Here is a 13489-nt window from a genome sequence, read left to right as displayed (position 1 = left end):
TAATAATGAACCAGTTCATTTCAGCTCAGCTGCGGAAGGAAGTTCTCCTCTCTTTATGTGTGTCTATCTCTTTTCTCCCCTTGTTGTTTATGTCTTTCTCTATCACATAACAACTCAACTCAAAACACACAAACACATCCTCTAACTGATGTTTCAAATTTGTTAATAGATTGTTTGAATTTCTAGGTATAATTGGTACCAAATTGTACCGCAAACCCGAATGGGTAACCCACATGGAAGAACTAAACACAGCCCTAAAAGGTAAATATCCCCAAGGGGGCGCTTCGCATGCATGTTCTATGGACTTGTCGGCTGACAGCTTAGAATCAGCTGCTAACCAAAAGAAAAACCCACAACAACCCAACACAAACCAAGGTATAGTATCAGCTGAATCGTTGAGATCAGCACTGAGCAGCCTTCTGAGCGAGGACGACTCCCCCTTCTACTTACGATTCCCGCGAGGGTCGCGCAAAAACTCGGAAGCTTCAATACAAAGCGAACCAAGTCAACAGAAAAACCGTTACAAGAACGACTTTATCGCTTCTACTATGACAGATTACTTAAACTCTCATAGACACTCTGTAGGCTCTGTTATGGAGCTGCTACACACCAAACCTGCTGATTCACACTATGAAAGTTTTGACGTAATCAACAGTGATTACGAAGAGCTAGAGCAGGTAGGGAATGATACTCTAGAAGAGCAGGAAGATGAAGAACAACCAGCTTTCTTCATCTTGTCTCCTATTGAAGAAAAAAGCGAACCATCGACAAGATCTAGCAGCTTTAGGGGGAGCAGTGGCTCAGAGCAACGGCGTTACTACTCATCTTCATGCAACCCCTTACCTAAACCTTACGAAGACTACCACGAGCTGGAACGGTACCACACAATACCAAGAGTAAAAAATGAGAACCCTAAAGAGTTGGGGCGCGGTTACTTTGAAAGTACTATGTACCCTTTAGAACCAAGAGAAATAGATCCTAGTGCATTTTTCCAGTTGCACACCGCCGACTCCCAGGAGGAGCTGCAGGAGTTTTTGCTACTAGAAAGTGAATGTATGAGCGACAGAGGTAGGGGACTAGCTGCCGCTTTCAGTCCTGAAGAGGACGAGGAACCAGGTAAACTCTAACACAAGCGTGCCGCTTTCCATTGGCTTTTGTTCTCAATAACCGGTTGTTTTTTTTTTGCATTTTAAAGACCAGTAAGTTCCTAGATACCAGCATGACCAGGCCACGTATATTTTGGTTGATGGGTGAGTCCAGGTAATGTCCATTCCTTTCATATTAAATCTACAGGTGTGTCCAGTTTTGTACAAGAGTTGGTTCCATTGAAAATGTCAATTTCACAACTTTCAAGCTAATCTAGCATACTAATGTAGTATTACAGTTGTACCCAGGTTTAATGTTTCATAACTCAAAAACTCCTCCTACAGGATGATTTTAGAAAAACTCGTTTAACACACAAGAAAATTAATAAAACAACCAAAATGGGGACAGGAGACATGGTCACATGTTTGCTTTATCAGATATCCTGTTTGGGTTCTCGTAACCAACTGTCAAATTACGTCAGACTGACATTTAATGAAGCTTGGCACATCTGTAGGTTAACGCAACATAAAGTAAGATAATAGTGCAAGTTGTAGTATGGAGTGGAATGAAGCATTTTGTTAAACAATTGCATCATTTCTGCATCAAAACCAGCAATTTTAGTTTGCATTAAAAACCCTTCCGGCATCTTTTTATCATTTAAACTCCCCTAGCTTTGCTAGTAAATAAAGATAACTTTCTAGCAATAAACTAAGATGTTTCTGTGCTTGTAGCTGTTCATGCCGTACCAACCTTCGTGAAAGAAATCACAGACATCCGAACCACCGAAGCTGAGACTATCGTGTTCGAGTGTCTTTTCACAGGAACCCCGACTCCAGGTACTTTACCGAAACCCTTCAAAACTCACCTCATAACCTTCAAATTTTCTCAGATATAATCTGGTACCACAACAATAAAGTGTTGCGCAATGACCAACACGTCAAAATCCGCATCGAAGACAACAGAACCACCTGCACCATCACGGACGTGACCAAAACTCACGTGGGCACCTACTTGTGCAAAGCCATCAGTGAAATCGGTGAAGTCGTGACCAAAGGTCAACTCTTCGTCCAGGAAATCCCCGAACAAGCCAAACAAGAAATCCGTCTACGTCGCGCTCAAGAAATTGAAGAACAAGTGAAGAAAGAGCGCGTAACAATTGAGAAGAAAAAAGAAGTGCGAAAAAAGCAAAAGGCACAACCAAAAACCGAGGAAGAGAAGAAACCTCTAGGAGTCACCGAGGTCCAACCCACCGAAGCTACAGAAGACATTACAGCACCGCTTATTGAAGAGGTTAAGGCCAAGCCGGTGCTGGATATTCAAGAACCACTCAGAACCGAAGCTGTAGCTTCCTGCAAGAAGATTGATGACAAGGAAGAGACTGAAGAGTCTCCATTTGAGAGAGTTACCGAGAAACTATCTCCTGCAGAACCCTTGCGTATCGATGAAATCCTAGCGGAAGAAATCATTAAGGACATCGAAAAGATTCTACCACAAACTGCCAAGGCTAAACCAGCGACTCAACCAAGCGCTGAAGAGACAGTGAACGTCACTGAAGTGAAACTGGAACAAATCATAGAACGATGCGAGAAGATTATCCGTAAAAGCGAACTCAAAATGGCCAAAGAGGTCACACACATGTTGGAACTGATCAACGCCAAAGAATTCGGTGTTGGCCAAGCTCCACTTAGGGAAATAGCAGAGATAGTTTACTTGCTGAAGAACGGCATCACTGTCAAAGAGGTGACGGTGCTCTACGACGACAACAAATTCCCTTCATTGAAAAGTCCAGAAGCTCAATCCGCCATGGTTAACGTGGTGGAGAGGAAAGGACACGGTGCTTTGATCTCGGAGGTGTTGACTGAAGAAACCACCATCGATGAGAGCGAGTTGGCGGCTACTGTTGGATTCAGAGCGCTGATGAAAATGGTTGAGGCTAACTACGTCACCGTCGAGGAGATTTTGACCAACTTTACTCCAGAAGATTTTATGCAGAGAGCTTGGGAGGCTCCCGAGATTCAGGAGGTAAGTTTTCTTCTTTACATTGATTCAATTAGGATTTTTTGAGGTAGAAGAAAAAGACAAATTTTCTTACAAAAGCTTGAATTTATTCAGTGGCAGTTTTGCCAAGAAAGGCAAAACTTTCTTTGAACCTTAAAATATTCTTATAAAAAAAATTAAAATATTTCAGTATAATAGTAAATATGTGAAGCAAAAATAACCGTAAAACTCCCAAAAACAAATAGGAAAACCATCCCTTTCGTACTTCAGAAAACAACAAAGTTGGAGGCATAAATCACAATATTTGCTTTAGTGACATTACTCCTATAGGGAATTCTTTCTACACAATTTTGAAACACTTTGATCCTTAATAACGTGGTTATTTGATGAGATATGCTTAAAGAATATTGAAGTTGATGGATAGTCCAGATTCTGGGCTTTCCAAAAATATCCATCAATTGATCGTTTAGCAACCTCCACTGAATTTAGTTTCACTTCTTTAACATCCTTCTTCAAGTCTTCTGTTTCTTCATTTGAATTTTACATCACAGCGTATGTTCCTGGAAACAAAAATATGATTACTTGCAGGTACCAACCAAGGACCTTACACAAACAGTGACAGTCACAGAAAAAGTCGAAGTCCACGAGGGTGAGTTTAGGTTTGAAGCTTCAGCCTGACATATTTTGCTTGCCTGGTATTTTTTTGTAATGTTTTGTTTTATTTTTGTTTCTTTAACCGCTTTTTGTACAGTGTGTTTTTTGTTGCTAGTTTTTAGACCTGTCTGTATGTGTGTGTTAATAAATTGTGTGTCTAAGTAATTAAATATTAATTGGCAGTTTTATTTTCTCCTGTAGATGTCACCAAGATCGTTAAAAGAAAAACCAAAAAGAAGGGAGAAAAAGAGGGTGAGTGTTACTGTGTTGTACTGTTGCTGTCCTAAGTGACAGTTTTGACCAATATTGTATAGTTTTGGCTTTGTCTACTGTTCCGAAAACTACTCTTTTGATACAGTTAATAATTTGACGTTAAACTGTATTTTTTTTAAGTTGCGTAGCAGTGAATCGGATTATATGAGTGATAACGGCTTTATTATAGCAGTGACCTAAGTGCTAATTTTGCGCAGCCAATCAGTGTTAACCAGCTAGCATGGCTTTGACTTAGTTATATAGTTTTGCTTTCCAGGTATGTAAGGCTGATTTTATTTTTTTATGACTTTATTACTTCACTATCACTATTTCTCATCTGTCCATCTTCCACTCACAAACTCACAAAACAAAACAACCACTTAACCCCCAAAAATAAAGGAAAAAATGAGAAAACTTGATCTAATATATAACGCTTACACTTTTATTTACACACCCTCTGCTTCTTAGCAAATTGACCGCGTAGAAAGCCCTAGTAACCGTTAACCGTTAAAGTAAGAAAACACACTCAGTCTCTCTCTTTCTCTCTCATACCAACACTTTCACAGAATCCCTCGAAATCGAAGAAGTCCTTGAACGCACCGAGCTAGGTGACAAAGCTACACACTCTAAGAGACACTCCGTTGAAATTACCGAGATCGTTGACATGCCTGAGACCCGTAAGAAAACTGAAGAAGTTGAAATAGTAGAAACGCGAACAATTCGGAAAAAAGTCAAAACGCGAAAACCCCAAGTCAATGAATACCTAGAGGAAGACGTAAAAGACATACGTCCTCTAGAATACCAACCCCAGAATGAGCTTCTCCAAAACATTCCCTCCCACTTAATCGAAACCACTCCTCAAGGTACCGTGGCCCAAATAGACCAAGACCACCCTATAGCTAAAGCCACCCCAAATATCATAGGGCTCAAAGCCCCCAGTCAGGAACAACCCCTTCCACAAGAAACTGAGTCTACTTACACCGATATAACCTCCATAACAGCAAAAGCCTTGAAAACCATAGACCAAATAGAAACCTACCAAGTTACTGAAAATACAACCCAAAGCACTACAAGTCACTTTGACTCAACCTTCCAACCTACAACCTTCACAGCCCAAAAGGAGGTCACTCTAACTGAAACTCTGCAAATCGAGCAAGTACAAACTGCTGATGTCCCACTTAACCTAGACACGAAACAACCCAGTCAAACTAAAGCAGACTTCAATGTAACCCCTCAAAAAGTCCCTCAAATTCAGTTAACCCAGTCAAATTTAAAGGAGGACACCTTTACAGTCCTTCAGGTTGACGTAAAAACTTTAACAGAAACCAAAATCCCCAAACAAGTAGTAGAAACCCCAGCAACCAGCCAGGTCACTGAAATAAGCCAAGAGGTTGAGAAAGGCACTGCTGAACTACTACTGCTACCACCCCATTCAGTTGTCACTCAAGAAGAGTTAAGGTTGCAAGAAAAAGAGACTGAACGACAGTACTCCACCCCTGAGAAGTCCCAAGCTACTAGAACTGTAGAGTCCTTGGAAGCACTACAAACTACCGAACAAAACGTAGAAAACCAGTTGGGAGTTTACGACGAAAACTACAAACCTACACAAGCAACAGCTGGAGAAAGCTACACAACAATGGAAGGAGTTAATGTGGAAGAAATTCAACTTGGAGACACCCCCAGTGATTTAACCACAGAAAAAAATACTGAAGGAGAAGCTTTCGTCTCTGTATACCCTCAGGAAACTGTTAAAACACAAGAAGTCCAGCCAGCACTTAAGGAAGGTGATTTAGCAGATTACACCTCACCTAAAGAAATGTCAGCCACCAAGTCCTGGGTACCTCAGGAAAGACCATTGATCGAAGAAGTTCAGCAGGGAATATCAGAAGACAAAATGGAGATAATTACCCCTGCCACGGTAAAACCAAAATTCAATATCGACTCCCAAGAAGGTGTCATAGTTGAAGAGGTCATGACAGGAGATAAACCAGGAAAATATTTCCCACAAGCTTTCGTAGCCACAGAAATAGCAACTAAATCAATCCTCACACAGAAATTCCTTACAGAAACTGTAATTCAAGCCCCAGAAATTGAAGGACTGTACAGTCCTGACAAATTACCACCATCGCAACTAGCAGATTTAAAAATATCTACTGATGATAGCCTTATAGTATCTGAAACTATGCCTCAAGATAAGGAGAGCACTTTTACCAAAGCACCTAGTCCTGAAAGGGGTGTTGCTAGTGAAGATGTACTATTGCACGAAAGCGTACAAGTTAGCACTGTAGACAGTCAAGCACCACAAAACGACACAAAAACTGAAGAAACTGAACGATTCACTGCCACCATAGAAATACTTCTCAAAGAGTCGATTCAAGGAGAAACCACTGTAACTGCAGAGCTGGAGGGTGTTTACGAAAAAACTGAAGTGGATACCAAAACAGCTTCAACAGATTTCAGACCACTTGAAGTAAGCGGACAAACAGTTGTCGCTGTCCAAGAGTCTGAAAGTGAACTAGCACCAGATGAACTAATAACCAAAGCTCTGGCAACCCAATCTGTGAGACCTAATGAGTCTTTGGTTGTTGAGGAAGTTCAAACTGGCGACACACCCGAACAGTTTAAAGACCACCTGAAATACAAAACCGATCAAGCTGTACCTGATATTGAAACTTCCCAGGCTAAAACCATCACTGAAACTTTAGCCAATGAACAGGAAATCAGTTACCAGGAAATTCAGCCAGAAAAAGTCAATATAGACAGCTCATATACAAGACCACAGGAACAACTTGAAGTAACTGAAACTCAACTAATGGACAGTGAAAAGACATTAAAAGATTTTGAAAGTCCTGAAAGTTCTAAAGGTAAACAGGTGACATCACATCTACTGCCAGCTGGTTTAAGTGAGCTAGTTACTCCTGAACTCAGTTCAGGCGAGTTAAAACCACATAAACCTGAAGAAGGCCAAGCCAGCCCTAGTCAGCCATTACTCACTGAAGTTGTCACATCTCAAGCTGTACCCGATGAAGGCTTGCGTAAACTTGAGGAAGAAAAACCTGAACAAAAAAAGGCTGCCACTGAAATTCTACCCCAACAAGCCGTTAACGTTTTAGAGGTGCTGGCTGACCAAAAAGAGCAACCTTATAAAACCCCAGAAACCATTACACAAGAAGCTAACGTTGATGTCACCTTAACCCAAGTAGCCACTCAGCTTCAAGTACAATCAAATCAACAACCTGGTGATTTACCCATAACTAAACCAGAAAAACAAGAAGCTACCACAGATCAAACAACCATTGAAGCAGTCTACACTTTACAACACCAGCTAGCTGAGAAAGAATCTCACTATATTAGGGAAGAGTTGGAAGTGAAAAACGCAGCTTTGAACCTCACGGAAGGCCTAGGAGCCCCCAGCATAACTCAAATAACCACAAACGAGAAAGAAGACCACTACAATGAGGATATTAAACCTACAGAAGGTTTAGCCCAACCTGGTATAACAAGCCAGGAAGTTGCTTTAAAAACCCAAACTGATGCTGTACTTCACACTGATGACATTCCAGAAGAAGAACCTATAACAGGCAAAGCTAAAAAGTACACCAGACCCTATACCGAGTTGATTGTTACTGAAACCAACGTAGCTGATGTGGAGAAAGATTTACCTGCTGACATTATACCTTATTCAAAACAAGCCAATGTAGATATTTTACCTGGAGTTGCTTTGTCAGTGACCGAAACCGTTGACAGTCAAAAGGAAGGACAATTGCAAGTACCCGAAGTTGACACCTCCAAAGCTGAAACAACAGTAGAAGAGCAACAAGTAGCTGTTCAACAAGAAACTAGCTCCAACGACCAACCTGGAGATTTCATCCAAACTGCTCCAGAAACTCAATTAGCTAGCACCAAGCAAGACCTCTCGCATTCTGTAGTGCAAACTGAAATTGCACCCGGTGAAAAAGAATCTCTGCACCCCGAAGATGTTAAACCTGACTCGAAGCAAGCTGGTATTGCCTTCACTGAAGCTGAAGCAGCCAGTACCACACAAGTTTTAGCACAAGATAAAGAAGGAGATTTAGCTGAGTCACAAACACCACAAATAGCTCAGAGTGAGTCTTCCATCACCACACATCCTATAGCATCTAAACAACTGGTCCAACCTGAAGATAGCCTGGAAAACATTAAACCAGAAGAACGACAAAGTGAAATTGCCCAAGTTGATATAAACCCTCTGGACAGTGTTATCACAACCGAATCAGTAGCCAATGAGCAGGAAAAAGACTTGGATAAGGAAGTCCAGGATCTTAAGTCAGCTCAGGTGGACTTCCAAGAAGCGCAACCAATATCAGTAACCAACGTTACTGCAGCGCTAAAAGAATCTCAATTAAAACCAGACGAAATCAGTTACAGTCAAGCTGACCAATTACTGACTCCTTTAGAAAACCTCCAGGTGGGTGAAACCCTAGCCAGTGATTCCTTGAAAGACTTAGACAAGGAATCTCCTGCTGAATTTACAGCAGCCACGACCCAGTCAGAATTACTCTCCCTGGTAGAAACTGAGCTAATACCAGGCGAGAAGGAACGTGACTTGACAGAAGACGTCAAACCAGACCAGCAAAGTGCTGGAGTTAACTATGAAGAAGTTATTAGCGCTCAAACTACCGAAACTGTGGCAACAGAAAAAGAAGGTACTCAAGAAGTTAGTGAAACCGAAACCAAAACAGCTGAAACATCCTTTGATTTGCAGCCAGTGGCTGAAGTCAGTGAAGTGGCAAGTCACGATACTGTAACCCCAAAAATTGAAGATGTAGTCTCTTCCGCAACAGCTGAAGTGGAACAAACCACCTTAGATAGCGTAACACACTTAGTAACCATGGTACAAGAGAGTGAGACATTGTTTGATAAGTTTGAAGTTGACCTTAAAACTGCCGAAATTGATTATTCAACCCAAAAAGCTATTGCCGTTACTGAGGTTAAACCTCACGAAACTGGAGAGAGCATTCCAGCTGAAGAAACTCCAGAAGGTAAAACTGCTGAAGTTGACTTGGAAGGTCGTGATGTACCTGTGAAACTCTTAGTGGAACTGCGAGACAATTATACTGATTTAGAAGTACTGCAACCAACTTCTTCAGAAGCAGTTATGGACCTAACTGCTTTACCCACAGCTCAACAAACTGAAACTTTGACTAATGAAGCGGAAGATAAGAAGATTGAAATAGAGAAAACCGATCAAAAACAAGCGGAAATTTCTATGGACTTTGAAGAAAGTATTGCAGTACATGAAGTAACTTTAGCAGACACTGAAGAACAGTTGTCAACACCACAACAAGACTTCAAGGAAGCAGTACAAGACTTAACAGAATCTAAAGTAATAGCATCACAATCCCAAGTAGACACTCACGAACAAGTGGCACAACTAGAAGAAGTTCAACCTCAGACAGGTTCTGCAACTGGTGACCTAATCCCCTTGGACATTGTCACTCAAATTGAACAAGTCTTGGTTGAGTCCGAGAAGGATATTGCTGATTTCCATAAACCCACCACAGTGTCTGCAAATATAGAGGTCGAAGCCACTGAAGGAGTTTCCAGCCACGAAGTCCACACAGGCGACAAGGAGCAAAGTTTAGAAGATTTTATATTGCCAGAAGGTCGCCAAGCTATCCAGGGGGTAGATGTTTTACAGAAAATTGCTGAGCACGACGTCCCTGATGTGTGTGAAAATCCTGGGCTGTTAACAGACCTAGATACTCAAACCTATCAAGCTCAAACTTTCCAAGATCTCCTCAGTAGCCTACAGATTACCGAAAGTCGAACTGAAGAACGAGAAACCACTTTCGCAGACAAATTCCAGCCAGAATCTTCACAAGTTGAAGTGTCGCTAGAGAAAACCAAAACAGTGGTCACAGTATCAGAACTGGTAACCCAAGAGAGGGAAAGTACACTAGACTCAAAAGAAACACCACAAGAGCAAAGTGCTTTAGTTTCTCTGGACAGCGAATCCGTAGCTCAAGTTATCGAAACAATAACGGGCGAGAATGCAGGAATTTCTGAAGATATGAAACCACAATCCTACCAAGCTTCCACAACCCAAGAAGAACTGCAACCAGTTATTGAAGAATCATTCCAGGTTTACGACCGTGAAGGTCTTCACGAAGAGAAGTTGCCGCTGAATGAACAACACGCTGGTGTCAACATAGATAGCGAACACGCACCTCAAACCAGCGAAATAGTTAGTGCAGAACGTGAATCTATCCTTGAAGAAGCTCCCAAGCCTCTAGAAGGCCAAGCGGATGCTTCAGTACCTGGTAAAGTGATTGCAGAAGTTTTGGAAGTTCAAACCTCAGATCAAACTGGAGACTTTAAAACTGTAGTGCCTGTATCTACTACTGCTGAACAGGACCAACAACCTTTGAACTATGTTAGTCAAAGTGTTAATGTAGCCCTTGAAGGACTAGGAGAACAAGAAAGTTCTGAAGTGGCCTCCAAAACTGCAGACACCTCATATAACACGTTAACACATGTTGGTGTTACTGAAGTTCAACTCCAAGACAACTATTTAGACAAACTTCAAGAAGATTTAAGAACTGAAGTTGCAGAAACAGGTGTGGATGAAGCTAAAGCGTTGGAGCAAAGTCAAGTTTTGGTCCATGATTCCCTGAACGACTTGAAAGAAGAAGAGCAACAGCTCCAAGTCAGTCACATGATCCAAGATACCTTGCAAAGTATTATAGAATCTGAAGTTATGATTCATGACTCTGAGAAAGGGACAGAAGTCTCACAACCCGACATGAAAACTGCTGGATTTAGTGTAGATGAAATGACATGTTTAGAGGTATCCCATACAGCAGTGCAAGAAAAAGAAGCACCATACAAACCTGGGGAAACTATCCAAGAAACTCCTGTGGTATCAGTTATTCCGGTACAACCAATAATTCAAGCAGAAACTCAGGCTAACGATAACCTGGACCAACTTTCTATTACAGCTCCCAACAAAGTTTTAGCAGAATCCATACAAGATGAGCTGCAACCTTTAATAACTTCAGAATATAAAACCGAAGAATGCGAAGAAGTTTTCAAAGAACAACAACCCGAAGGCAGCAAAGCTGAAACTTACTACGTACCATCACATTCCCTTAACATCAGTGAAACCTTAACTGAGGATAAGGAAGAGATATTTAAAGATGTTCCTCAGTTGGGAGTGGTTGCTGACAAGATTGTTATTCCACAAGAAGCAACAAAAGTGCAAGAAACTTTAAGTGAGCAACACTTTGAAGACTTAGGAATTCAACGCCCACAAGACTACACAGCTTTAAAAGAAACCATTCCTCATACTAGTGTATCAGTTAGTCAGAATGTGTCTGCAGAAAAGGAAGGCGAATACATTAAAGATCGACTGCCAGAATTAGGTGCAGCATCAGTTGATCTGGAAAACTTACAGCAGAGAGTTGCCAGTACTTACGAAGTTTTGACTAGCCTTCTTGAAGAAGAGCTTCGCCCAGAACAGGTCACAGTAGACAAAGCAACTCCTGAAGTTACTGAACTGAAAGTCATCCAGGAAACTGAAATTAACGCCACAGACACTTTAGGAGACTTTTCGCAAGTAAAAGTACCTTCATCACAAGTCAAAACTAATCTGGAAGACCTGAAGACAGTGGCCACAACCACAGACATTCTAGACACCCTTGTGGAGGGTGAGATGCAGATCACAGAAACTAAGAAAGACACAGCTACTCTATCAATGTTGAAACAAAAATCTTTAGAACTAATTGAAGTGGAATTGTATGACACTTTAGGTGTGGAAAGTAAAGTTGACTTACAGGAAGGCCACCAAGCACTTCCAGCTCTACAAGATTTAAGTATAGCAGCGACAATCACTGAAGTCTTAACATCTCTAAACGAAGCTGAGTTAAAGCCTGAAGATTTGAAACTGGACATTGCTACACCAGGTGTGGTAGAGCAGAAAGCACCTCAGGGTGAAGATGTTAAGGTTTACGACAGCCTAGGGGATGATATTAAACCAACAGCACCTTCCAGCTCTGTAGCTAGTATTAACATTGATGATACCAGCAAAGCTGTTAATGTGAGTGAAGTTGAAACCAGTGAAGCTGAAACTGTCCTGAAGGTTGATCAAACAAAGACTGATGTAGCTGACTTTACAGTAACTGAACTCATAGTAACTCAGTATCAGGATGTCAAAACTTTGGAGTTCTTAGGGGTGGATATTAAAGATCAACATCCACTAACTGCAAGCGCTGATATAGACATAGAAGAAGGTAGTAAAGCTTTGAACGTTAGTGAAGTGTTAACATGCACCAATGAATCGGAATTGAATACAGAACAGCCTAAAACTGATGTAGCTTCTCTTCAATTGAGTGAACAACACGGAATTGAGAAACTAGACGTGAAAGCTTTGGACAGTTTGGATAAACCTGTACACATTATACAACCAGTGAGTGATACAGCTGGTGTTGAATTGGAAAAAGCTGGACAGGCTGCTCAAACATTGGAAACTCTAAGCAGTCAAATGGAGGGAGTGTTCACTTCTGAAGTACCTAAAAAAGACACTGCTAAAACCAGCTTTCTAGAACGGCAAGTGATTGAAGGGTTAGATGTAAAAAGCCTGGATAACTTGGGGGTGTTGCCTGAAGATGAGCAACCTAACATGGGTGGGGCCACAGTAGATTTGGAAGAAGCGTCAAAACTCCCTTTGGTTCGAGAAACTTTAACAAACCTCCTTGAATCTGAGCTACCTGAAGATAAAGTGCCAAAAGGCAGAGCTGGTTTTACTGTAGATGAGCTGGTTACGCTTCAGGAGGAAGAAACTAAGACTTTAGAAGCTGCAGAAGAATTCCCTGAAGAAGCGCCAGCGCCTCGTCAAAGTGCAACTCAACACTCGGAAGAGTTTCACAGTTTAACTGAAACAACCGTAACACTTCAGGGTTCAACTAAAGATGTGGAGTTAGATCAGCCACAATCTACCTCAGCAAATCTGGATATAACTACCACTCAGAGTATTACAATAACAGATACTGTGGTTCATGGTAGTTTAGGTTCGGAAGTTACTATAGTGACTGCGACTGAAACTATTGCGACAAAAAAGGTGCAACCCAAAGTGGTTGTGAGTAATGAAGATGTAGAGCTGCTGGAAACTGTGACTCCAGTCAAACCAGATCATCCTAGAACCTCCAGAGCTCAGAGTGATTATTCAGATATGAATCGTAGCGTTATAGTGACAGAACAAACGGTCTCAGGTATGGTCACTCCATTTGATCTCGAATCGCCTAATAAGAAGACGGTTAAAGTGACTTTGGCTGACACTGAAACCCCCAGCTTGCTGATTAACGAAGTTCGAACACATGAACACTCAGGTAAGTCCACCCCTCCCACATATATTTTAAGATATCAATAGGTTATGTTGCTTTTGGTCGTTGTACCAAAAGCAACAAAGTCCCAACTTAAGTAGGTTAAAAAAAAACAATGGCTAACTCCCTAGCACGACAAA

General features: G+C 41.4%; 1 protein-coding gene across 1 annotated transcript in view; it reads left to right on the top strand.

Annotated features, from left to right (window-relative positions):
* Positions 1-13489, top strand: part of LOC145725983 (uncharacterized) — a 191245-nt gene that overhangs the window by 143666 nt on the left and 34090 nt on the right. The window contains exons 73-78 of the mRNA XM_081974908.1: positions 187-261; positions 1818-1922; positions 1976-3108; positions 3673-3733; positions 3940-3990; positions 4557-13355. Coding sequence (XP_081831034.1) covers positions 187-261; positions 1818-1922; positions 1976-3108; positions 3673-3733; positions 3940-3990; positions 4557-13355 — 10224 coding nt within the window. The remainder of the gene's footprint in view (positions 1-186; positions 262-1817; positions 1923-1975; positions 3109-3672; positions 3734-3939; positions 3991-4556; positions 13356-13489) is intronic.

This window comes from Ips typographus, linkage group LG3 (assembly GCF_016097725.1).
Source record: "Ips typographus isolate SLU linkage group LG3, UJ_Ityp_2.0, whole genome shotgun sequence".
Taxonomy (NCBI): domain Eukaryota; kingdom Metazoa; phylum Arthropoda; class Insecta; order Coleoptera; family Curculionidae; genus Ips; species Ips typographus.
The sequence above is the reverse complement of the archived record's forward strand: the minus strand, read 5'-3'. Positions and strand labels throughout refer to the sequence as shown.